The following is a 27,500-nucleotide window of genomic DNA, read 5'->3' as shown; positions in this document are numbered from 1 at the left end:
GTTTTGTACAAGTTTGTGAATAGACTTTCTGTGGCTGATCAATTATTTCATTCCATGAACAAGATAGCAAGCCACCCAAGGTAAAGAGCCAGCACGGGAATGAAATGTGTGATGACACAGAGGATTTAATGCGGTTGGATGTGTAAGTTTATTTTCATTCGAAGAATCTGAATTTGATTTTCTGCAGGAACTGATTATTGTTTTGCAAAGACTTTGATAAGTTACTAAATGAGATTTACTTCGTTTAAGAGTTGTGATATTGGAGAATTGTCGTGAAAGGAGTTAAACTGTGCATTTATAATTTTTGAATTTTAATTTAAACTTGTAAATATACTGACTGGAACTGAAACTGAAGTTAAGTGTAATACTGGAGAATAGGAATTATATTTGGTTTTCTAACTAATTAGGGATAAGTAAAAAGGAAAGTTTAGTCTGTAAACTTTTAAATAGGGAATAACACTGGATCTAATTAATTAGAGAAATTGGAGTAACAAAGGTTATTCTAATAAATATCACTAATCATAATTAAAAAAAGAGTTTGTTGTGGTTTGATATCTAAGATTTGGAACCTAAACAGAATGTTCGAATTTTGAATTGTTCTTGCTCATGTAAATATTTTGTCCATATTGTTTTTTTTCCTTATAAACAAAACCTTATTTCCAGAAGTGTGTGGTTTCTATTCCCTGCCTCCTTCCGATACCTGGATTCTTCTGATGGCCTATTAGCACCTAGAGTAATTTGATTTTCCTCAACGACTAGTCACACATGATAAGACTGGTGCTACACAGGTGTTACATTAGTTTTTAGTTGAGAGTTTTCTAGTTAGTGATCCTGTTGGCCTAGCTTTAATACTTTCTTTTTGTTCTGTTCATTTTTTATCAACCCTCAGTGAACTGTTCATTCCTGGTCTTGTGTCTCTCCCTCAGCACTTGGGCCGTCCCTGAAATCCTGTCACACAGCTAGATCCATTAAACCGTAAGCCGTAATTCAAGACTCGGCTCTCCAGTGGTAGGTGGCCATTTCACTTCCATCATCAGCCCTCCTAGCCCCAGGCCCATGACCCACTTGTACCCAAGGTCCAGGAATTTCTCCTTCTTTAAGTTGCGGGAATGTGGAGCACTTCAGTGTCAACATCTCCAACGTTGGTGTTGAGAGCTCATGGGTCAGCTTTGCAAAGAGGCAGATATAAAGTGAAGCTCATTTCACCCCACTAACTTGTCTCAGCCACTGTCTCACAAGAGTTCTGCGTCCAGCATACCAGCTATCTCCCAGGCCGTTCCAAACAAGATTCCCACCGATCAGCCACAAGCAACTGGGTACTCGCAGATGAATTTCAATCTCGTCTACAACCAAAGTTCAGGCTAGATGCACATGCAAGAATACACATGCATCGTCAATAAACAGATCACCTAAATATGGTCCCCATGGTCTTTTGAAGTATTGTGGTAAGAAAAGGAAGAACAGAATTTTATTTCTGTATTTCCTGAAAACTTTTCCCTGATCTTGTGTTTGGGGAGGAACTGGGAGAGGAAACAAGAAGAAATGGTCTTGCCACTGTAAGCATGGGATCTCTCTTTATCAGCCCATTGTCTCAACAATCACATATGAAAGGGTACAGACGCAATAAAGCAGAGACCCCTTCAAAGGAGCAAGGATTAAACTGGGCTATCACTTCAGGCCATTAAGTCTGAAGATGGCCCTGCCTGAGACGGAGCTACATCCGGGCAAAACTCACCACTGAAGAGTGAGGGATGCCAAAACAGATGATGAGTAGATGGAGTCCAGTGACCAGCAGATCAGGCAACAAAAAATCTAGACAATAGCAACTAACCACACTCACGGATTGTTACCACTGAGGCCTCGATAACCCACCAAAACAAGCCCACAAAGAACCAACCCAAGGCGGGACAACCTGGTTGCTTTTTAGATGGGATAAGATAAAGAAATTCAGATTCACGAGAGGCAAGCTGGATAGTGCTGTTGTTTGAGATCCACCACCCCCACCCCATTTCATCTCACCCTTTGATTCCTTCCTCCCTTTGATACTTGTCAAGACTCCCATTTTATGCAATCGCCTCGACCACTACATTTTGATGTTTGTTTATATTAAAGGTAATTCTTTCTGACTGCTTCATTTTTCAGAGAGGTCCTGGCAGGGAAATTCCTCAGTTAGCATTATGCTTTGTCAAACTAATCAAATTCCTCCTCAACTTTGAGAACACATGGCTGTTCTGTTTTCCATCAGGATCACAGGACATCTGAAAATATATATAATTAGTTTTCCCAAACAAAAATAAATCTGAAACTGAATTTAAAAAAAAAAAATTGACAGTCATGGTGTGTTACATAAAAATGTCATCTGGGGAACTTGAAGCTGTAAAAGGCACCAATACACAAGGCAGAGCCTCTTGTAATGATGCAGAAGATAGCAGTTCTCTTCTTCCCAGACTGCTCGTGTCTCTATTGACCATAATTTTTTTAAAGGTTTTGGTCATGGGGCGCTGATTCCGGGAGAAACCTTTGCCCTACCTTAAATACCAAGGATTCAGTAACATCCAGTTACCAACATTGGAACTAAAACATCTGGAATACAGTGAACAATCTGAGCCCTAAGTAAAAATGCACTGGCACTGGAGAGGGTCTAACGGATGATCCACAGAATGAAAAGCTAAACTTATGAGGAGCATTTAATGTCTCTGTGTCTGTACTTAATGGAGTTAAGGACAGAGAGGGATGAGTGGGAGGAATGCCACTGAAACATAATGGAAACTGAAAGGTCTGGATAGAGTGGATATGGAGAGGAATTTCCATTCAAGAAGAGTCTATGAACTGAGGGCACAGCTTCAGAATAGAGGGGCACCTCTTTAGAACTGAGATGAGGAGGAATCTCCTCAGCCAGAGGTGTGGTGAATATGTGGAACTCATTGCTGTAGAGAGCCGTGGAGACCAAGTCACTCAGTCCATTTAAAAACAAGATTGATAGGTTCTTGATTGGTAAGAAAGTTAAGACTTATAGGAAGAAGGTGGAGAATGAGGTTGAGAGAAAAAAAAACTCAGCCATGATTGAATGGCAGAGCAGACCTTATGGGCTGATTCGCCTAATTCTGATCCTATTTACGTCTTATGCTCAAGCACTGGGAGAATATCGCTGATGGTACAACACCCCCTATGTTCAGTAAGAAGGTTTTGGGCTGAGTTAAGAGGGATCATGGTTGATGTGAATCTAGAGCCACAGATGGCACATTTGTAAGCTTCAAAGACCCAAGCCAGTGAGGTGCTGCCTGCATGGAGTTTGCACACTCCCCTTGTTAATCGTGTGGGCTTCTTCTGGACAATATGGTTTTCTGTTATATTTCAATGATGTGGGTCGATTAATTGGTCATAGTAAATTATCCCAGGTACATGGGTGAGTGGCAGAATTTGGGCAGGGTTGATGGAACTATGGAGAGAATAAAACCAGATTTGTTTAGGAGTTAGTATGACAAGCTAATATGTCACATGTATTATACGCCTCTCTAATACATCACAGAAACAGACACTCTGGCTCATCATGTTCATGGCGACCATTGAGGTCCAAGCGTTAGTAATGGGATTAACCAGCATTTGTTCCTTAGCCTGCTGATGCTTGATGGTCAGCATGGTTAAGGTCAGCAGAAGTACCTCCAGCAGTAGCTGATGAGCAGTTTATGGGAGCTTGCTGTGTAAATAGTCCAGGCACATTTGTTTTGCTGCAACAACAGTGACACTGAAATCTGGCTGAATGGTGTAAGTTGTTTTGTAAAGAGCAGCTTAAAACATCTCCAGAAGGCAGCTTGAAATGATACTTTGTAACAAAGTTACTCAGGGAAATGCTCTTCTCACCAGGCAAGGGTTCTCCCCCTTGACTGAGGTGATGGCGGAAGAGGTGAAGGAGGGGGACATGCTGTCCTTACCGAGTCTGCAAGGTCATTCAGACGTGCATTGAGTTCCATCATTTGATCCCTCGCCTGTCGCAACTCCATTGACTCTTTCTGTAGCTTGTCTTTCATCTTATTGAGGGTCTTCATCATTTCATCCTTCTCCTGGGTTTTGGTCTCACACTCCCTCTCCTTCTTTTCCAATCTGGCTAATAGTTCTATGTGATCTGAGAAAAAGAAGTCCAAAATCACACACCCACACAGGAGGATAAGACACACCTCAGGAGAAAGACTTTATTCCACAATCTGCAAAATGAACAATGGGGGAACCGATAAAAACACTGGATGGCAAATACTGGGAACCTCTCACACTCTGGAAGAGTAGTATGAATCATGAGTCATTTACTGAATTTGTCTGATCCGTAATTCCAAGGCTTACTTATATAACCCTATAATATAAACCCTATATATAATGCCTGTCTAAGAAGGACAAAAGGTAGCAGACTCATAAGGACTCACTCCCTATGTTTCCCTCCTAGTTACACATCATCCTGGAAATACCCTGGGTGTAAACCACATAATTCTCTTTTCAGTAGTACCGTGCAAGGCCTTCACTAAAAAGGCACTAAAGAAGGGGGATCGCCACCATTTTCTCAAGGGATATTAGGAGTAGGCAATTCATACTAGCTTTTAACCCTCATGTAATGGTGACATCTCACAAATGTATAACGCTAAAAGCTCGGCATCTCATCTGAATTGGGCTGGAGCCTCCAAGGATATAATGTTATTGTTGGTGTCTCAGATATGATGTGAAGATCAACTCTTCATGTGCTTTGCATTTACTGTGTTAAATTATCTGCTCTGAGACAATATACAATGTTGATATAGAACACTATAACATACCACAGGATCAAGCCTTTTGGTTCATGATGTTGTGCTGAATTAATTAAGCCAATGATGCCTAATTAAACTAATCCCTTCTGCTTATACAAGGTGAATATCATTCCATTTCCTACATTTTCTTGTGCCTCTTAAACACCTCTATCATATCAGTCTCCACCATCAACCCTGGCCGCACATTCCATGCACAGACCTGAGAAAAATACCAACTCTATAAGGCCAGTATTAAGGCAGCAGAGTTTGCCTGGATTTGGCAGCATTAGCTATAAGGAGAGGTTGAACAAACTTGGATTGTATTCCCTGGAGCATCAGAGGATAGGCAAACTGATGGAAGTATGGGTAGGAAATCAGACTTTTTTTCCTAGGGTGGACAAATACTAGAGGGCATAGATTTTGGGAGGTAGAACATTTCAAGGGGATGTGAGAAGTTAACTATTTTACATATAAACACCCTGCCAGGAAAGGAGGTATGGGCATATACGATAGCAATATTTAAGAGGCACTTAGACAGATACCTGGAGGGATATATATTCCATGTGACGGCACATTGGGATTAGTTTAAATTAGCATCAGCACAGACATTATAGGCTAAAGGGCCAGTTCCTGTGTTGTACTACTCTATGTTCCATGTGCTGGAAGTCACCTAAAAATAGAGTACATATTTCTTCTGTGAAAAGATGCCTCTGACTTACCTCAATCCAGAGGTTGATCACAGGAGCAAAATTTTAAGGACTCCTAAACTGGACTGACTGGAGTTCAGTCATCGAGAACTGCTCACAAATTTGGTGAAAGATGTTGTTGTTCTTTCCTCCATATTCTATGGGGGGGGGGGGTGGTGTTGTGTGAACCAACTTGTGAAGTGATTGGAAGTAAGATGGTCAAAAAATGTCAGGTCAGGCCCAACCAACACCACATGGAATATAAGGATTGTATGGAATGCTTTCTCAGCAAGGTTCCCTACCTTTCCTGAACTTCTCCGCTTGATCTTTCCACTGTTTCACCTCATTCTCGTTCACCAACCTGAAGAAGTCGAAAGGTTGCACATCCATTAGGCTACTTAGTAAATAAATCAGATTTCACCCATACTCTGCAGTAAAACCCTTAACCATGCAAACTGAGGAAATAAACAAGATATAGAGATGAATGAAAAAAATTTCATTGGGTTGGAACACCCATGATATTGATGAAATATGCTATCTCTCTGGAAATGCCATCAATTGATATTGATAGGTCAAGTACTGCTCTTAGGATGGAATACTCAAAAGGAACAAAAGCCTACAGTTTCTCATTTCTCTTTTAGAATCATCAAATGGAAGCAAGCTCTTTGGCCCACCATGTCCATGATGACCACCTAGTACAGATCTTTAAATATCCCAACATTTTCTAAATCTAATTACATGGAGCACGGTTGGTATGGCCACAACTAGAGGACTGTCCACAGTTTTAGATGGCTTGTTGTAGGAAGATGTTATTTAACCTGCAAGTGGACAAAAAAGTTTTTTTGCGAATGTTGTTAAGACCCAAGGATATGAGCTACAGGGAGATACAGGCTTGGACTTTATTCTTTGGAGCATTGGAAACTGAATTGTTACCTTATAGAGGTGCATCAATTCATAGAGCATAGATATACCCAGTCTGTTTTCTGGGAAGACGAACTAAAACCTAAGTGCTTTAAATTTAAGGTGAGAAGAGAAAGATTTAAAAAGGACTTGAAGGGTAAATTCTTCACACAGAGAATGGTGGATATGTGAAATGAACTTGCAGAGAATATGCTTGATGCAGGTACATTAACAACATTGAAAAGGCATTTAGGCAAGTACATGGATAGGAAAAGTTTAGTGAAATATGGTCCAAATGCAAGCAAGTGGGACTAGCTTTACTGGAAATCTTGGTTGGCATGGACTTTGAGGTAAAGGGCCTGTTTCCATGCTGTTTTAATTTTTGATTATGCACTATTCTTCAGAAGAGTGGACACACAAGCATTCTGGTCATCACAGTCATTAATTTTCACACAGTGAGACCCACAACGAGATAACAACCAGATCATTGTATTTGGATTGGTTGTAAGATAATTACTGGCTAGGATACCACAGACATAACTCTTGCTTTCTTTTGAAATAATGACACCTTATCCAAATGATAACGATAAAGCCTTCCCTCAAGGACGTAATCGAACATCGGCCAAAATTTCTCTATGCATGTCTCCAGGTTGAACCTTGAACCCATAACCTTCCAACTTATCTGGGTGCAACCCATAGGCCAATGGATGACAGCCATGTGAGAGCAACAGACACTTCACCAGTGTGTACAGGAAATGGAATGGCAGTGAGGAGATTACTTTTTAACAGGTTGGCTCACTTCCTGTCTTTTTTTGTCTTTTCCTGTCTTTTCTCTCAAATGGTGCTCACTAATTAATCACCCCCTGGACGTGGGAGTGGAGGGGGCGGGGAAGTATGGGGAAGGGGAAGGACTATTGTTTTGTCCCTTCAACAGCCTGGGCACTGTAATGTCTCTGTCACAGTCATACCGCACCAAGCCCATGCCAATGATTTACACTAATCCTACATTAATCCTAATCTTTTATCCTGTCTTCATTCCCAACAACACCCTCAGGTTCTACCTCTCACACATGTTAGGTCAATTTACATTGGCCAGTATCTGACCAGCCAGCACAATTTTAGGATGTGGAAAGAAATGGGAGTCTACAGAGCGAAGCACAGGGAGAATGCACAGCCAGTGTTGCGGTGAGGAGTGAAGCTGGGTCTTTGGAGTTCTGAGTTAGCAGCTCGACGAGCTGAGCCACTGAGCTGCCCATCGGCCAAGAAGAAGCAGCCAGTTCCACTCAGGTCCAGGTTAGGTGTTCAAAAAAAAAAGTCCGTCACACTGAGGACGATAATATTGCATTAAGAGGGTCATGCAGCATGCCAAAACATTCAACATGAGGTAATTGTAGAAAAATTGTGCTAGGCAGCATGGAAACAGGCCATTCAGCCCAACTCATCCATGCTGACCAAGTTCTCAACCTGAGCTACTCCTATTTGTCTGTGTTTGGCCAATCTCTCTCTCTAATCAATTCCTATCTATGTTTTTCTCTAAATATCTTTTGAACATAATTGCTTTTCCAGGTGCTCCATTCCACCAGGGGTTTTCAGAGTCTGCCAGTACACAACTGAAAACTTCATTCCTAGTAAGGGTAAAGAAGAAGATATTAGGCCGACTAACCAAGGGATTGGTCATGGACATGAATTTTAAGGGAGCGGAGAGGTGAGCAGGACCAGGGAGGGATCTCCTTGGCGGCTCCAACCCCCCTCATGCTAAAGGCATGGTTGCCAACGATAGAGCAATTAAATTCAATGGGATGTCAACAAGTCTGGAATTAGAGGAGTTATTAGATTTGGAGGACTAAGGTAGATGCCTGCATTGTGGAGATATGAGTTCGAGGAAAGATCTGATGGGAAGGACGCGATTTTTCAGTTTTTGAAGTTCTAGGGTAAAGAAATAAAGTAAGTCAAGGAACTCTAGGGTTGAAATTCAATACTGGGTCGTCCACCCCACCCCCAACTCCCATCTACCCATCAATGATAATTCCTTTAAGTGGATATCACACACGTGTAGGAAGTCCTTTAAGTGAGTACTACATAGAGGTATGAAGTCTCACTCGCCAGCTTCAAGCAACACTCACATCCGAATGATGTTCTTCACATTGAAATTCTCCAGCGGTGCAACGTCGGGATCTTCTCCCTTCTCGTCCTGCAGCACTATCTGTTGTAGTATCCTGTCCAGGAGCTGCCAGTGTTGGCAATTGGTTCCGTTCCTCTTCCCTGTAGGACAAGTCAGGAATCAACAGTGAACAACATAAGAACTCGCCTGGTCCCTCCCACCTGCCCTGCCATTCAGTATGATTGACACTGATCTGTCCAAGGCCTCAAACTCCTCTTTTGTGCCAGTTCCACACTGCCCTCAATTCACTGTTGTTTCAAAAATGTATCGACTCCTCCTTACATAGTCCCAATTGCCTAACCTCCACAACCTGCGGGGGATAGAGAATTACAGAGATTCACCACCATCCATGTGGAGAAATTCCTACACACCTCACTTGCTAATCTTGTAACTTTGTCCTCTCCTCTGAGATTCTTGCACTTGTGGAAAGGGTGCAGAAAATATTCATGAAGCTGTTACTGGGGCTGGAGGGCTTGAGTTATTAGGAAAGACTGGACATCCTGGGGGGGTTTTCCCCTGGAGCATAGGAGTCTGATTACTGCACATTAAGTCATGAGAGGCATAGATACGGTGAATGGTTCACAGTCTTCTTTTTTTCCATGGTAGGGCAGAGATAGAAGGTGAAAGGGAAAAGATTTCAAGGAACAGTGATGGTGCTAGGTATGTCGAATAGGCAGCCAAAGGACGTGGTAAAGGTGGACACAATTACAATATCAATAATTCATTTGGACAAGTACATGGATAGAAAACGTTTAGAGTAGGGGTCCCCAAACTGGGGTCTACGGACCTCTTGGTTAATGGTAGGATCAATGGTATAAAAAGGGTTGGGAACCCCTGGTTTAGAGGGATATGGGTCAAATGCACACAAACTGGGCAAGCAATGGTCAACACAGATGGGTTCGGCTGAAGGGCCAGCTTCTGTACTGTATAACTCTATACTCTAATGGTTTATTAAAACTGGCTCTGCTTTGTAAAGATGCAAGAAGGAGCACTGCCCAAATTTCAGCCCCTTCTCAACACAGATTCCATTAAGTTCATGCACTGAGAATTTAATAAACTCTGGGATGTGAAAGATGGGCTTGCATCTGTGTTGTGTTTTTCAGACCATCCTAAAGAGGTTCATATTCAACAACTGGCCTGCTTTAGTATGTACTCTTTTGTCTAGGAGAGGTACAATCCTTTGGTTCACCAAATCCATGTCAAACATCAACAGCTATTAAAATCAAGAGAGCATAGGTAGAAAGTGAAAAGAATGTACTTTACATAGAATCTGTGAGGAAAACATCTTTACACGAGTATTTGATATCTGGAATGCAAGAAGATCAGGATTCAAGAAGTAATTCAAGGGAATACAAAAACAGAAAAAAAGAACTCCACTTACAGGGCATTTGAAGACAATGCTGAAGCACAGAAACCAAGTGTGGGTAGGCATCTGTGTGACTCAGCTTCTTCCGAATCACATCAAACATCTGACTAGTGCTCCTGGTGTCGATGTGTACCTGAGCGCAGAAGGAATGAGTTACATCTCATGGTTTTACAGGAATGAACTGTCATTTGACACAACAGCTCACAGAGGGAAGACATCAAGCATGCTAACAACCATGTGCATCTATGTATATAAGGCGACTTTAACCATCCCAAACCCTTCCAAGGTACCTCACATGGCACTGACCAAAACTGTTAACCAAGGCGTGAATGGGCAGGTCACTGAATATTCAGCTTTTAAGTTTAGGAGCAGGGAAGGTTAAAGAGGGTATTTCAAAACTTGGGGCTTTGGTAACTGACAGCACAGCTGCCAAAGACCAAGCGACTAAAGTGGGGGGGGGTCAAGAGGCCAGCATTGCAGCAACACAAGATCTCAAAGTTTTGTGCTTAGAGAGAAATAGAGGTGGTGAGAGCCAAGTAATTGGTAATTGATTTATGATTGTCAAGTGTACTGAGGAAAAATGAAAAACTTTGTTTTGCATGTCATGCAAACAGATGATTTCATCACATCAGTACATTGAGGGCGCACAAAGGGAAAAGCAGTAACAGAATGCAGAACCTAACGTTACAATTACAGAGAAAGTACAGTGCAGGCAGACAATAAGGTACAAGGCCCATAACAAAGTAGATTGTGATGTTAAGAGTTCAACTTTATTGTAAAACAGATTTGTCCTGTTTACAGTGGGTTAGAAGCTGCCCTTGAGGCTGTGAGTGGGTGTGTTCAAGCTTTTGTATCTTCAGCCAGAAGGAAGTAGGGTGCATGTAGGTGGGAGGGAAAAAAGTGACTTGTTTTGCTTTTGTTGCTTGTAGTCTTCTGTGTTTTCTGCCGAGCGTTGTGTGTATGCTTTGTTGGCACCAGAATTTGTGACGGCACATCCCTCGGTTGTGTTGGTTGTTAACGCAAATGCCACATTTCACTGTATGGTTCAATGTAAATAAATCTCAATCTCAGTGTTCGGAGTGAGGGGGCTTTCATCATCCTGGCTGCTTTTCTGAGGCAGCTGGAAGTGTAGATAGAGTTTGTAGAGGGGAGGCTGGTTTTTCATGATGAAGGGTTTTGAAGAAGAAGAAGAATGTTAAAACAAGGGTGTTACTTTATTTGGAGCTAATATAGCCCAGAAAGCAGAGGAATGATAATTGAACCACTCTTGGTGTGAGTCAGGGCATAGTTAGCCAAGCCTTACATGGCCTCAAATGTACTTAGAGGAAAATGAAGCAGGTTCACTGAGCAAAGTTTGGAATAATCTCATCAAGAAGTATAGGCAAAGGGTGACAAATTTTAAGAGACAGTCTGTGAAAATCTAACTGAGCAGTAGACCTGTCTTGAGGGGTTGAGCAACCTTCTCTTGGATGCTGTATCCTCGCAAGGTTTTGAGGCTTGATTAACTATTGCCTTCATCCAGGACCACACAGAGGAGAACTGTGGGCAGTGTGGGTCTCCCTCTCAAGGCACAACTGCTAGAAAGGGGGATACAACCAAGTTATGTAGACCAGTTCCTGAAGTGGTAAGGACTGCTGGAAGAGGAGGAATTGGGTTAACCAGCCCTATATCCAACAGAATTCTGAAGAACGTGTGGGTATCCCATTGAAACATCCTAAATTCTGACCAGGCTCAATTAGTTGAATGCTGGAATGTGTTTCACCCGGCTGGGGGCCACAGTGGAGTATGACTGAACACTGAGATATAGAATTCTCTGCACACAGAGAGGGCAAGTCTTTGAATGTATTTAAGAATGATGTAGAAAGATGCTTGGATACAAAATTGGAGACAGAGGGGGTGTTGTGACAACAGTGGGAATGTCGTACTGATAAGAGAGGATCAGCCATGATCATATCGATAGGTGGAGCAGATATGTAGGGGAATGGCCTAATCCTGCTCCTATTCCTTCATGATTCCAAAATTAGAAGAATGAGTCCAGTTTGATGATATTTCTTGAGAGCACAGACATCTCAGACTTTGTTAGGTACCTAATCTCTTTGATGTAGCAATACTGCCCATTTCACCAAAGTCCATCATGTACCAAATAATGTAGTGAGCTGTTTATCATAAAACAAGACATCCAGGACACAAAACCCTATATATATATAAAATGGAATCCAATGGTGACAAATAATGTTAAACCACTTAGCCAGGTTCCTCTTGAGGTCTAGGTTGATGTGGACCAATGTCACTCACCATGTCAAGTCGCTTTGCTAGTTCGCTCTCATCCTCATTTCGCACCATCTCAAAAAAGTCTAAGTGCCTGAAGACAAAGATAACAAGCAAAGTGGTCAGTGCTCATGTCTATCCTCAACCTTTACCTCAACCAGCACTTCACTGACCTCAAATACCTTGCTGTTTCTCAGCATGTGATTGGAGCACTTACAGGATAAATGCTTTGCTTTAAGAGATAGTGGAAAACCAGATTTCATACCAAGGTGGAATGTTTCTTCGCAAGGAGTTATGGAAATGCAAAACCCATCATCAGAATGTTGTGCATGAAGCTACTAACACTATGTTACAGGATGGAATGAATAATCCCACAATTCATACTGATCCAAAAAGAAATAGTGCAGGCAGAAGCTAGAGGTCAGAGGTCAGGTGTTACATTCTTATCCCAGGCTTGTCTCATGCAGTCTTGGAGCATGACTCTCTACGTGGGACAGGAACCCAGGTCCCATCACTTATGAAGCACTAGTAGCGTAATACTGTTTGCTTTTTAACTTGTACCCTAAATGCACCTTATGCTAAATGTTAATCTTTCGGAATATATATTATTTTATGTGTGGTAATATTATTTCATATGTTGTGTACGAGTTATATGTTTTGCGTTATGTACCTTGGTCCAGAGGAACATTGATTTCTTTGGCGGCAGACATGCATATGGTTGAGTAACAAAAATCTTGAACTTGAAACAACCTGCTGGGGAAACTCAGCGGGTCAGACAGCATCTCTGAGAGGGAAGTTGATGTTTCAGATTGAAATCTTGCATCAGGAGTGAGAGTGGAGAGGGGACGTAGCCAGTATAAAGAGGAGAAGGGCGAGTCAGGGGTTGGCTGTAGGGTTATTGGTAGGCTGAAGGATACTGAGGAGATGGAGCCAAGTTGTGCTGTTGGAGGTGGTGGGATTGAGTTGGGAGGCGGATAATAGATGCAAAATGGGCAAGTGCAGCCAGGTAGGGAGAGGAGAGGATGAAAGTTGGATACAGATGTTGGATGGTAGTAAGTAGGAACACAAAGGCTACAGATGCAAGAATCTGATAAGTAAGGTTGATGATAATGGGAACTATAATGGAAGAGAAGAGCAGAAGGAACCAGATGTAGGGAGGGAAGTTGATGGGTGAAACCTTCCTCTATTATCATGTTCTGCATCTTAAATTCACTGCCCACATTAAGCAATTGTCATTATCATGGTTCTATCAGTTATCATTTGGTTAACCCCTTCCAGATCCGCTCTTCTTGGCCCCAACCAAGGCTGCTTTGCCCTGTTCCTCCTTCAGTAGCACTATTCAATTCAGTGTTTGAAAATGTGATGACTTTTTTCCCCCCTTATACTGGCTCCCCCATAATCCCATTAACCCAACCCCTTTCCATTTCCAAAATTCAGTACTGCTGTAACAGAGGGTAAGTAGGCAGGATCCTTTGGAGGGTGATACAGAGGAACACAAAGTCTTCCAATGCTACAGTTTTGGCTCTTTCTCTGTTTCCATATTCTAATGTGGCAGATAGGAATTGACAGCGGGCAGTGTCCCTCTTTGCTGCCTGCACAAATATGGGGAATGACTGAGGAACTCACTGATGCACCATCAATAACTCTGGGAGATGGGAGGTGAACGATAGGCTTTTATTAGCAGCAAAAGAGACCACGACATCCTGGAGACTGAGGGAAGAGCAGTGCCTCCAATCACCTTTATACGGGGGTCTGTGGGAGAAGCCACAGGAGCAGTCAGCAGAGGGGCGTGTCCAGACAGGTATACGTAGTTTACCACACTAAGGCAGCAGCCAGGGATTGGAATTAAAAAAAAGAAAATAATTCTGGAAATACTCAGCAGGTCAGGACCGTCTGTGGAAATGGAAAGGGTTAATATCTCAGGTCAAAGACCCTTCCTCACATCTGGGAAGGAAAGAAAACAAACTAACTTGTTTTTCTGTTTTTATTTCTGATTTCCAGCAGATTTTTTCTTTGATTTTCAAGAACTTGGTTTAGTTTGGGCACAAGAATCACTCAGAGTCAAAACAGCCTCTATTGCCTGTCACACCTGTGCCAGATCTTTTGGAAGAGTTCTCTAAATAGTCCCCATGGTCCTGCCTTATTTGCAGATATTTTCCTTTTTAAATATTTACCCAGTTCCTTTTGCAATATTGAACTTGCCTTTTTGGGCAGCACGCTTGAGATCGCAACATCTGATTATGCAAAGGAAATTCTCTCCATCACCACTGTTATTTTGCCAATTATCTACAAGTGTAAACAAACTGCCTGCTAGTTTAAGCAGTTCCTCTTATTTATTCTACCCAATCCATCTTGACTGTGAGCATTAAATCTCATAGAGTCATAGTGTTATACGGCACAGAATTAGGCCATTCGACCCAACTCATCCATGTTGACCAAGGTACTTTCCTGAGTTAGCTCCATTTGTCTGCATTTGACCCATTTCCCTCTAAACCCTTCCCATCTATACACCTCTTTGAATGTCTTTGAAACACTCTAACTGCATCTGCTCTACCAGCTCATTCAACATACACATCACTCAGTGAAAAAGTTGCCTTTCAGGTCCCCTTTAAGATTTATCCTCTCACCTTAAACCGAGGCCTTCTAGTTTTTAGATACAAACTAAATCGAGGCAGCAGGGTCCAGGCCCTAGATTGTATCAAGCTGACTGATCCCAATATTTAGATGACAATTTAGGTGCTGGGCCAAATTGAAAAGGTTAGGGTGTCAGAGCCCGAGGTATGGGTCGGGCCAATTCAGCTTCCTGCTCCGCTCTGCTAAGGGTCCGTGGACGAACTCTTTTTGAGGACTTCAGTTCAGAGTGCTATTTAACCATATAACCATGCATCAATTACAGCTTGGAAAGAGGCCATCTCGGCCCTTCCAGTCCGTGCCGAACGCTTACTCTCACCTAGTCCCACCGACCTGCATTCAGCCCATAACCCTCCATTCCTTTCCTGTCCATATACCTATCCAATTTTTTTTTTAATGACAATATCGAACCTGTCTCTACCACTTCTACTGGAAGCTCGTTCCACACAGCTACCACTCTCTGAGTAAAGAAGTTCCCCCTCATGTTACCCCTAAACTTTTGCCCCTTAACTCTCAACTCATGTCCTATTGTTTGATTCTCCCCACTCTCAATGGAAAAAGCCTATCCATGTCAACTTTATCTATCCCCCTCATAATTTTAAATACCTCTATCAAGTCCCCCCTTCAACCTTCTACGCTCCAAAGAATAAAGACCCAACTTGTTCAATCTTTCCCTGTAACTTAGGTGCTAAAACCCAGATAACATTCTAGTAAATCTTCTCTGTACGCTATTTTGTTGACATCTTTCCTATAATTTGGTGATCAGAACTGTACACAATACTCCAAATTTGGCCTCAACAATGCCTTGTACAATTTTAACATTACATCCCAACTCCTATACTCAATGCTCTGATTTATAAAGGCCAGCGTACAAAAAACAATTTGCTTATTGATTGCAGGATTTTTTTCTCTGCACATTGGGTGTTTGACAGTCTTCGTTAGTTTAAATGGATTCTTCTGGGTTACTTTGTTTTGTGGCGGGCTGTAAGGAGATGAATCTCAAGGATGTTTAATGTATCCATACTTCCATAATAAATATACTCTGTTCTTTGAGCTTTTTGTCTCCCCAAACCTGAGGAATGGACTGCAACAATCCATCTTATCTGCACAGAACATGTTTTATAAATGCTCTCCCTCATATTTTACAACTGCCACTTTTTTGAGAATAGAATCACAGGATCATGGAGTTCTCATTGCAAAGAAGGGCAATTGTCCAATTACCCATGCTAGCTCTCTGAGGAGTGATCCTGACCCAATCTCACATTCTATTCCTATTGCATTGCAGACGCCTCTCCGGACTCCGGATTGGGGATTGCCAAACATTATGTGGATTTTCTGGTGTAGTCTATTTTGTCATGTGCTTTGTTGATATCATTCTTGAGGAATGTTGTCTCATTTTTTTAACTGCATTGCATTTGTGGTTTTTAAATGACAATAAACTGAATCTGAATCTGATTTATTTCCTTATTTTATGAAATAGAAACAAAAAGTGTTGTAAGTCAAAGGGTCAGGAATCAACTGTGAAGAGAGAAACAGAGCTGCAGATTGAACAGAGATATTCATCAAAATGATCACTCAGTCTGTCTTTGGGTTCTCCACGATGTTCCTATTTAGTGTATTGCATTTGGTACTCACAATGAGGTCTCCTCTACACTGGAGAAACTCAAGCACTCATTAGTTGAGCACATGACCAAATGAAGCTTCTAGTGTTTTGCTACTTCAATTTTCCATCCCTCTACCAATTTGTATTCAACCTTGCAAATTGCTTCAACAATCCCTCATCTTCAGCTTAAAGCCATAGAGTCACAGATACTGGAAACTGACCCAAATAGTCTAATCTGACAGAACACCCATCTAAGGTCAACCCTTTTGCCTGTATTAAGTCTTTCTGATCAATACTCCTGTCCAATTGCCCTTTAAATGTTGTTACTGTTACGCCTGTGCCCCAACTCTGAGGGGCCGAAGGGTACAAAGTAGTCCCCTCCTTTTTGAGAATCGCAAGATCGCTATTAATTCAGGTCAGGAGACCCAGGAAATGAGAAAGACACGCAGAATCCACAAAGGGGTTTGGAATGTCCTGGCCCCTCAGCGATACGAAGCCACGGGAAACTGCCATTGTCTCTTGGAGACGGAATTGTGTATTGAGTACTGTCCTTCATGGAAGCCCTCAGGGAATGATCGGGGGGGGGGGGGGGGTTGGTGGAGGGATTGCATCATCCCAACCTGATTGACATCTGAGACCCTGTGAGTCAGGATAAAAGAGGGTCTGGGGAACAGCCCCTTTAGACGCACCAGGAGAAATGCTAGAAATCCCGTGACAGCGTAATAGCGACAGCCGGTGGAAAGCCCACGTGTGTCCTTTTCCATTTGCCTTGGAATTGGTGGGCCTGGCCACGGAAGACGGCTTAGCTAAATAGCAAAAGGAGCTGGTCACCCGTGACCAGCTACACCAACGGAACTCTCGAAGGATCGACATCATAAGATGGAAAACGGGCAAGTTCTAAGAAAAATCTGTCTCTCTCTCTCTCTCTCCAACAAAAGGCTGCAGCCTGCATGAACTTGAGTGACTTTTATATTTCCATCGGACAGTACATTATCCCCTAGACAACGATAGAGCTATTTCTTAGTGATTATTATTATACCCGTGCTTTTAGATTTAGTATTGATGACGTATATTATCTGTATGTTTGCATTGATATTATTTTTGTGTATTTTTATCAATAAATACTGTTATAATTAGTACCATCAGACTTCAACGGACCTCTCTATCTTTGCTGGTAAGTGACCCAGTTACGGGGTACGTAACATTACTTTTCTACCTCAACTACTTTTTCTGGCAGCTCATTCTGTACACAGACCACCTGGTAAGTGAAAATAAATTGCTCCTCAGGTTCCTAATAAATCTCTTCCCACTCACTTTACACCTATGCCAGGAACTCTGTGTATATTCCTCATGATTTTATATCATCCTCATTCTCCTGCACCAAGATTTTCTTGGTAAGGAATACTCCAATTATAAACGAATAGCCTAAACATCAACTTCCAAATCCCACCCCCACTCCAGATGCAGAAAGTTGATTGATGTGGGCTGTGTTCATGGGCTGGTGCATGTCAGGGTACCTGTCTAACGTTGCATTGTCATGGCTTCGCAACTTGTCAATCACTGGTTGAATTCCCAACATGAGGAATTCGTATCGCAGATGAAGCCGGAACTCCAGGTTGTCCTGCAAGGAAGCAAAAAGTATCATTAAACCCTGGACCATTATCTAGTGGATAATGTCAATGTAATTCCCAATGCAGTCAGTATCTCTCTCTGCGCACAGTGGCATGTAATCTTCTCCTGGATAGTATGCCTGGAACATCAATGCTAGAAAAGGCTTTCACAAAGAGTGCAGGTGCACTCTGCAAGAAAAGTCAAGGATAAAAGGGATCAATTGCCTAAGATGTGCTGCCTGTCAGTCATTGTTGATTCTGCCTCCACAGGTCACTCACCAAACTCGGCAACTTTCCTATTAGGGATTGTGTGTATGCCGATATGTGACCAATTTACTGCACGGAGACCACAGGTTCATTCCATGTGATTTTTTTAAAATCACCAGCAACAAAGAGACATTAAAGCAAATCTGAGGGTATTATGAGGACAGGAGAGTGAAAGGTTGATGGAGGCAGATATACACTGCAATAGAATGTGTTGATGGTGGTATTCTCAGTGAGAGGGTGTGTTGATGGTGGAGTCTCAGTGGGAGGGTGTGTTGATGGTAGAGTCTCAGTGGGAGGGTGTGTTGATGGTAGAGTGTCAGTAGGAGGGTGTGTTGATGGTGGAGTGTCAGTAAGAGAGTGTGTTGATGGTGGAGTCTCAGTGGGAGGGTGTGTTGATGGTAGAGTGTCAGTAGGAGGGTGTGTTGATGGTGGAGTGTCAGTAAGAGAGTGTGTTGATGGTGGAGTCTCAGTGGGAGTGTGTGTTGATGGTGGAGTGTTAGTGAGAGGGTGTGTTGATGGTGGAGTGTCAGTGGGAGGGTGTGTTGATGGTGGAGTGTCAGTGGGAAGGTGTGTTGATGGTGGAGTGTCAGTGGGAGGATGTGTTGATGGTGGAGTCTCAGTGGGAGGGTGTGTTGATGGTGGAGTCTCAGTGGGAGTGTGTGTTGATGGTGGAGTGTCAGTGAGAGGATGTATTGATGGTGGAGTGTCAGTGAGAGGATGTATTGATGGTGGAGTGTCAGTGGGAGGGTGTGTTGATGGTGGAGTGTCAGTGAGAGGATGTATTGATGGTGGAGTGTCAGTGGGAGGGTGTGTTGATGGCGGAGTGTCAGTAAGAGGGTGTGTTGATGGTGAAGTGTCAGTAAGAGAGTGTGTTGATGGTGGAGTCTCAGTGGGAGGGTGGTGTTGATGGTGGAGTGTCAGTGAGAGGATGTATTGATGGTGGAGTGTCAGTGGGAGGGTGTGTTGATGGCGGAGTGTCAGTAAGAGGGTGTGTTGATGGTGAAGTGTCAGTAAGAGAGTGTGTTGATGGTGGAGTCTCAGTGGGAGGGTGTGTTGATGGTGGAGTGTCAGTGAGAGGATGTATTGATGGTGGAGTGTCAGTGGGAGGGTGTGTTGATGGTGGAGTGTCAGTGGGAAGGTGTGCTGATGGTAGAGTGTCAGTGGGAGGATGTGTTGATGGTGGAGTCTCAGTGGGAGGGTGTGTTGATGGTGGAGTCTCAGTGGGAGTGTGTGTTGATGGTGGAGTGTTAGTGAGAGGGTGTGTTGATGGTGGAGTGTCAGTGGGAGGGTGTGTTGATGGTGGAGTGTCAGTGGGAGGATGTGTTGATGGTGGAGTCTCAGTGGGAGGGTGTGTTGATGGTGGAGTCTCAGTGGGAGGGTGTGTTGATGGTGGAGTGTCAGTGAGAGGATGTATTGATGGTGGAGTGTCAGTGGGAGGGTGTGTTGATGGCGGAGTGTCAGTAAGAGGGTGTGTTGATGGTGAAGTGTCAGTAAGAGAGTGTGTTGATGGTGGAGTCTCAGTGGGAGGGTGTGTTGATGGTGGAGTGTCAGTGAGAGGATGTATTGATGGTGGAGTGTCAGTGGGAGGGTGTGTTGATGGTGGAGTGTCAGTGGGAAGGTGTGCTGATGGTAGAGTGTCAGTGGGAGGATGTGTTGATGGTGGAGTCTCAGTGGGAGGGTGTGTTGATGGTGGAGTCTCAGTGGGAGTGTGTGTTGATGGTGGAGTGTTAGTGAGAGGGTGTGTTGATGGTGGAGTGTCAGTGGGAGGGTGTGTTGATGGTGGAGTGTCAGTGGGAAGGTGTGTTGATGGTGGAGTGTCAGTGGGAGGATGTGTTGATGGTGGAGTCTCAGTGGGAGGGTGTGTTGATGGTGGAGTCTCAGTGGGAGTGTGTGTTGATGGTGGAGTGTTAGTGAGAGGGTGTGTTGATGGTGGAGTGTCAGTGGGAGGGTGTGTTGATGGTGGAGTGTTAGTGAGAGGGTGTGTTGATGGTGGAGTGTCAGTAAGAGGGTGTGTTGATGGTGAAGTGTCAGTGAGAGAGTGTGTTGATGGTGGAGTCTCAGTGGGAGGGTGTGTTGATGGTGGAGTGTCAGTGAGAGGGTGTGTTGATGGTGGAGTGTCAGTGGGAGGGTGTGTTGATGATAGAGTCTCAGTGGGAGGGTGTGTTGATGGTGGAGTCTCAGTGGGAGGGTGTGTTGATGGTGGAGTGTCAGTGAGAGGGTGTGTTGATGGTGGAGTCTCAGTGGGAGGGTGTGTTGATGGTGGAGTGTCAGTGAGAGGGTGTGTTGATGGTGGAGTGTCAGTGGGAGGGTGTGTTGATGATAGAGTCTCAGTGGGAGGGTGTGTTGATGGTGGAGTCTCAGTGAGAGGGTGTGTTGATGGTGGAGTGTTAGTGAGAGGGTGTGTTGATGGTGGAGTGTTAGTGAGAGGGTGTGTTGATGGTGGAGTGTCAGTGGGAAGGTGTGTTGATGGTGGAGTCTCAGTGGGAGGGTGTGTTGATGGTGGAGTCTCAGTGGGAGTGTGTGTTGATGGTGGAGTGTCAGTGAGAGGGTGTGTTGATGGTGGAGTGTCAGTAAGAGGGTGTGTTGATGGTGAAGTGTCAGTGAGAGAGTGTGTTAATGGTGGAGTCTCAGTGGGAGGGTGTGTTGATGGTGGAGTGTCAGTGGGAGGGTGTGTTGATGGTGGAGTCTCAGTGGGAGGGTGTGTTGATGGTGGAGTGTCAGTGAGAGTGTGAGTTGATGGAGTATCAGTGAGAGGGTGTGTTGATGGTGGTGTGTCAGTGAGAGGATGTATTGATGGTGGAGTCTCAGTGGGAGGGTGTGATGATGTTGGAGTCTCAGTGGGAGTGTTTCTTGATGGAGTGTCAGTGAGAGGGTGTGTTGATGGTGGAGTGTCAGTGAAAGGGTGTGTTGATGGTGGAGTGTCAGTGGGAAGGTGTGCTGATGGTGGAGTCTCAGTGGGAGGGTGTGTTGATGGTGGAGTGTCAGTGGGAGTGTGTGTTGATGGTGGAGTGTCAGTGAGAGGGTGTGTTGATGAAGGAGTCTCAGTGAGAGGGTGTGTTGATGGTGAATCTCAATGAGAGGGTGTGTTGATGGTGGAGTCTCAGTGAGAGGGTGTGTTGATGGTGGAGTGTCAGTCAGAGGGTGTGTTGATGGTGGAGTGTCAGTGACAGGGTGTGTTGATGGTGGAGTGTCAGTGAGAGGGTGTGTTGATGGCGGAGTGTCAGTGGGAGGGTGTGTTGATGGTGGAGTGTCAGTGAGAGGGTGGGTTGATGGTGGAGTGTCGGTGGGAGTCTGTGTTGATGGTGGAGTGTCAGTGAGAGGATGTATTGATGGTGGATTGTCAGTGACAGGGTGTGTTGATGGTGGAGTGTCAGTAGGAGGGTGTGTTGATGGGTGAATCTCAATGAGAGGGTGTGTTGATGGGTGAATCTCAATGAGAGGGTGTGATGATGGTGGAGTCTCAATGAGAGGGTGTGTTGATGGTGGGAATTTCATTGAGGTGTATTGTTGGTGGAGTCTCAGTGAAAGCACTGTGTGATACTGTGCCTCCAAATTAAAAGATGCATTAATAGTCTGGCTCTGCATAATGCATCCTTTATCACACATCAAGATTTTGGTGAGAGTGTACCAGAACCTCCAAACCATTCTAAGCCAATCAGAATGCCTCATAGGGATTATGTAACTAGCCCAGTCAGTTGATTATTAAATGTAGTTACAGGGTATGTATCTGGCCAATGTAAGGCCTGCCGTCCTGCTTATGGATCCTGCCAATCCTGATTTGACTGTATGGAGGCACTAAACTGATTTTTTGTCCTACTGCATCCTTTAGACCAGCAATGGCCAACCTATGGCACATGTGCCAGTAGTGGCACATTGGATGATTAGAAGTGGTGCATTGCACCCCAGTGATAATAATAAAAAAGGAAGCCTACTCATGCAAAAAGTATTAACCAAAAACCGATTTGTAGAAAAAAAATCTATAGCAGGAATTCAAGTAGTTTATAGCTAGAAATGGGATTTTACTGAGAATAAATCTAAAACTTAGCAATTATTTTTAGCAATTTTATTATTTCATGCATATCTTTTGGCGAATGTTATCTTTCACATTAATCTGTTTTCAATTAAAAAAATGTACAATGAGTCGAGCTAGGAAATAAGGACTTTTGTTCTGCAGTCGTTCCATAACACATTTGATACTTGTTTGATCCTGAGGTGCCAGGTGTCTGTACCAGTGGTTCATCATAGATTTTTGCCAGTCAGTTTACAATTGACACTCGTGCGCTGTGGAGTTGTGCTTTGTTCGTCCTTTGTGAACATTTGCAGTTTTGTACTTATTTCGAAAATTAAGCCTTGTTTTTACATTCAGTTACCCATGAGAGTGCAAAAGAAAAACAGAAAGTGACAGTGAGCGTGAATTCAATGAACAGTGGGGAAAATGAGTTCTTACTTATAGCGGTTCTGTCAGAAATCAAAAGAAGACAAAATATTTTTGTTAAAAGAAGTTGTGAAAGATGACAGAAGCATCCTATGAAATTCCTTTAGCATTGGCCAAAAAACGGAAGTCTTTCTCTGATGCAGAAGAAATTGTTAAACCTTGAATTCAAATATTTGCAAGATGTCTTGGTGATAAAAATATCGAAAGGAAGGTAGACGAAATTGCTCTGTCAAAGCAAATAGTTACGAGGTGCACCGAAGAACTCTGTCATGATGTATCTGAGCAACTGAAAGACCTTGTCCATGCTTGTACTTTCTTTTCTTTGGCTTTGGACAAATCTGCTGACATTCGTGATGTAGCCCAGTTAAGCATTTTTATAAGACGAATTGATAATAATTTTAGCTTCTTTGAAGAACTTAATGGTCTTGAGACGCTTCATGGAAAAACAAGAGGCTCAGACATATTTGACAAAGTAAAATCATGCCTAGAAAATCTACAACTAGGTTCTAGTAAACACATCGGTGTTTGTACTGATGGAGCGTCGTCAATGATAGGTAAAGCTGCTGGGACTACAACTTTGCTTGAAAACTTTTTAGGTCGTCCTCTACTAAAATATCGCTGCATTATACACCAAGAGTCATCGTGTGGAAAAACTTTAAACTTGCAGCATGTTATGTTACTGGTTGTGAAATGTGTGAATAAAATTCGAGCAAGAGGATTAAACAGACGAGAATTGAGAGAATATTGTGAAATGTTAGATTTGGAATATGGCGATCTCGTCCTTCATTGTGAGGTGCACTGGCTTTCTAGAGGACAGGTTCTGAGTAGATTTTGGAAACTGAAAAACACTGTCATAATTTTCTAGAAGAGAAAAATAAGCTGCCTGAGGAAAGAACCCTTTTATGTGATAACAATTGGCTATTTGATTCAGCATTTTTAGTTGATGTTACCAGTCATCTCAATGATCTAAATTTGAAACTCCAGGGCAAGAAAAAATTGTTTCCTAGCTTCGTAAATGATATCAATGCATTCAAGATGAAGTTAAAACTGTTCACCTCTCAGTTAGAAAATGGTTTGAGCCAGTTTCCGCACTTAAAAGAGCAGAGTGAATATACTGAAGATAATGGCAATTTTACAAAATATATTGAAAAACTCAGGTTATTGCAAGAGTCATTTGAAAATCGTTCCCGTGATTTTGCTAAAGAAGAAGACTGCATACTTGCATTTATAAACCCATTTTCTCTTAGTGAACAAAAAATCATGAAGATGCCTAGTAACATACAAATGGAACTTATTGACTTGAAAACAAATTCATTGAACATGAAATTTGATGAGCTTCCCTCAGTCCCAAATGCTTCTGACATGATTAATTTCTGGCGATCATTACCCTGTGAACATTTTCCAGAACTAAGAAAATTTGCCCAGAGTTAGATCTGTCATTTCGGAATGACATACAGATGTGAACAAGCATTTTCAGCCATGAAATTGATTGAAAACAAAATGAGGTTGTGACTGACTGATACAAATTTGAAAAATTCTCCGCTGCTCTCAGTAACAAATTTAACTCCAAACATTAAAAGCTTGGCAAAATCACAACAGACTCAAAAGTCCCATTAAGGTAAATAATGTTTATCTTGTTTTTATATTAAATCAACATATATAAAAATGCAAAATATGTCCATATTAACATATTTTTGCAAGAATTGAATGGGGGTACAAGAGTTGTATGGTGTTTCTGAACTCATGCATGAAAAAATTGACGCATGCAATGTAAAAGGTTGGCCAGCCCTGCTTTAGACGTTTACAATTAGATGCACAGATATTTCACTATTATCCCGGCCTTTTACAGTACCTCCACATCTGTAGAGTTTTGTGTTTGCCTCCTCTACTGGTGGGTACTGTAGCCTCACAGTCATGACACTGCACAAACAATGCTAAGGCAGACTCACCCCATTTAGTAAGGGTGCTTATTACAAGACTTTCTATTATGAAAGCTACCATATACTTCTTTTCGGTGGTAGAATGCAGATACTAAGCATTTGTTGGCCACGGATTTTCTCCCCTCTCTGGAGACTAGCCTTGCTTCATCTTTATATTACAGGCTATTACTGAACTCAGGACTTGAATATTTATTCAAATATTCAAATATTGCAGTTCCAGAGGTAACACTCAACCTACCTCCCCGGCACCAGCATTCAGCACAGCGTTGATGAAGGACATGATCGCAGTTTTGAGGTGCACCTCATCTCTGTACCTTCCAGTGCTTCTGTCCAACTCGTTTAGTAACGTCTGCAAAAGGAGAAGAAAATAAATGGTTTAGTATGCGGATGTCAGGGAGCTGGAGGAAGTTCCTCTGCATGAGCCACATGAAGAATCATTGAATCAAGATCGAAACAGGCCTTTTCAGCCAGTGAGTCTGTGTCACCATCAAGCGCCACTTTACATTAATATTATTATAATCCCAAGTTAGTCTCCCCAGAGTCCATCAACTCCCCCATGAAGACACTGTTTAATAAGAGGGGCACTTTATAGTGGGTAATTAACCTACTAACCCACGTGCCTTTGGGACATGGGAGGGATCTAGGCATCTGGTCGAAACTTGTGTATCATGGGGAAAAACTCCACTAAAAGGTGAGGACTGAACCTGGGTCTCTCGAGCTTTACATGATAGACTCTGCTAGGTTCACCACAGTGCCACCAACTGAACAGTCGTTTCAGGCTGCCCAGTCTCCCTCTTCTCTCTCCTGATGATGGGTGGGCTCAATGGCACCAGTTCTGGGAGTTTATCCAATCCTTGATTCACATCACTGGATCAAATTGCCTGATCACTTTCATGGTTGCGGGATTTTTAACCACACACGCCAAAAATGAGAGCTGTGAGAATACATCCCTGGTTGTAAAGCTTTCTAGAGACTCACAGGGACAGGCCATTTACTCCCTTAAGTCTGTTCTACCATTCAATAAGACCGCAACATGGTAATGTAGTGGCTAGGGTGACTCTGCTACAGCTTGGCGCCTCGAGATTCAGAGTTTAATCCAGGCATCCTCTGTACGTATATCCTACCTGTGGAACACGTAAATTTTCCCCAAGTGCTCTGGTTTCCTCCCACAGTCTGAAGATGTACCGGTTAGAAGGCTAATTAGTCATTGTAAATGGTCCCATGATTGGGTTAGGGTTAAATCAGGCATTATAGGGGTTTGCTGGGCAACATGGCTTGAAGTGCCTTTAGGACCCATTCCACACGCTACCTCTAAATAATAAATATATAAATATCCTTAAACAGTTCAAGGTTCACCAACTGTCTCACCGCTATGCAGTGAAATGAAACACTGCTGAGCCTCATACAGAATGGTGGAGGTGTTTTCAGAGCAGTTTGAAGTAAGGAAGAGGCAGATAGGTGAAGGGAAGGTGTTCTAGCTTTCAGAGCTCAGTAGCAGAAGATATCAAAATTCAGAAAAGAGCCGGAGGCCACAACTTAATGGAAGTCAAATCTCAGAAGGACTGGGAGCTGGAAGAGGATACAGTGGCCATTGCAACATTTGAAGAAAAGGACATGGGTTTTATCACAGTGGGTAAACTGATTCTGTGATATTAAACCTGATGCTGAAGTCCTACAGTGATCAAAATCAGAAGCAATGGCTTTCCGCCACGGCTCGCTTGATTTGTTTTCATTTTACAGCAAGAATCATGTCTTGATTACTCATTGATTACACCCAAAAGACCTCTCCTGATATCCATATGACAGAGGGATAAGGGGCACAAATGGCTGTCTGAGCATAATTTGGAAGGGTTTAATTCCATCTCTGAAACTAAAATTACCATCTGGGTAAGTCCAGTGAGTACAGCCCTATCTTACATGAGCCTGATTTAAAAGGAGCAATGTCCTCTTCTTATCTATGTCTGCAAACAGTACAGGAACTGTGAAATAGAAGGAGCTTTGTCCCAGAAGAACTTCTGTAACAAGAAAATAGTTTCACTGTGCTCGGGTTTAACCTAACTTGTCACAGAAATTCAACTTGGTGTGCGGTCTATTTGGAATTCCATTGTTTTTTTATTTCAATTACAAATTCCAACTGCAATACAGATGCTAACTCTCTGCCATGTAAGTGTTACCAGGAGAAGGAGAAGACTAGATCCCCAAAGAACAAAGTACACTTTAAGCTAAATGACTCCCTCACAGATTGAGAAGAGGAAGAGAGGGACAAGGTTACTCAAATCAGTCCAAATAACCTCGCAGGGAAGTGGTTACATTCGGAATAGCTGTGAATCCCTGTGTCATTCAATGCTCAGCCAACTGATACAATATTTGGTTGACAAGGGACAATATCTGACAGGTTATCTAATATATAATTTACAGAGTCATAGAGTCATAAAGAAATACATCATGGACACAGTTCCTTCAGTCCAACCAGTCCATGAGGACCATGTTGCCACCGGCTAATCTCAGTTTCTTGTGTTCCTTGCTTATCCTTCCAAGCCCTGTCCCTCTATGTACATATCAAAGTGCAATCATTCTTCAGTCAGCTCATTCCATGAAAGATTATCCCCAGGTCCCTTTTGAATAGTTTCTTTTTTACCCTAAGCCAATGGCCACTGGATTTGGATTTCTCCTACCCTGAGGAATGAACTGGTATCATCCATCTTACCAATGGCTTTCATACTTTTAAACACTTAAAAATATAAGACTGTATCTCATTCCTTTATGATCCAAGAAATAAAAATCTAGTCTGGCCAATCATTGCCCTATAAATCAGACCCTCTACTCCTAGCAACAACTTATATACTTTCCTTTCTGTTCTGAAA

General features: G+C 42.8%; 1 protein-coding gene across 4 annotated transcripts in view; it reads right to left on the bottom strand.

The window, feature by feature from the left end:
- Positions 1-27,500, bottom strand: part of daam2 (dishevelled associated activator of morphogenesis 2) — a 310,900-nt gene that overhangs the window by 93,480 nt on the left and 189,920 nt on the right. For all 4 annotated transcript variants that reach the window (XM_059982795.1, XM_059982796.1, XM_059982797.1 and 1 more), the window contains exons 7-13: positions 24,875-24,985; positions 17,902-18,005; positions 12,178-12,244; positions 9,898-10,015; positions 8,479-8,617; positions 5,758-5,816; positions 3,933-4,123 (exon numbers count right to left, since the gene is read on the bottom strand). In XM_059982795.1, coding sequence (XP_059838778.1) covers positions 3,933-4,123; positions 5,758-5,816; positions 8,479-8,617; positions 9,898-10,015; positions 12,178-12,244; positions 17,902-18,005; positions 24,875-24,985 — 789 coding nt within the window. The remainder of the gene's footprint in view (positions 1-3,932; positions 4,124-5,757; positions 5,817-8,478; positions 8,618-9,897; positions 10,016-12,177; positions 12,245-17,901; positions 18,006-24,874; positions 24,986-27,500) is intronic.

This window comes from Hypanus sabinus, chromosome 10, assembly GCF_030144855.1.
Source record: "Hypanus sabinus isolate sHypSab1 chromosome 10, sHypSab1.hap1, whole genome shotgun sequence".
Taxonomy (NCBI): domain Eukaryota; kingdom Metazoa; phylum Chordata; class Chondrichthyes; order Myliobatiformes; family Dasyatidae; genus Hypanus; species Hypanus sabinus.
The sequence above is the reverse complement of the archived record's forward strand: the minus strand, read 5'-3'. Positions and strand labels throughout refer to the sequence as shown.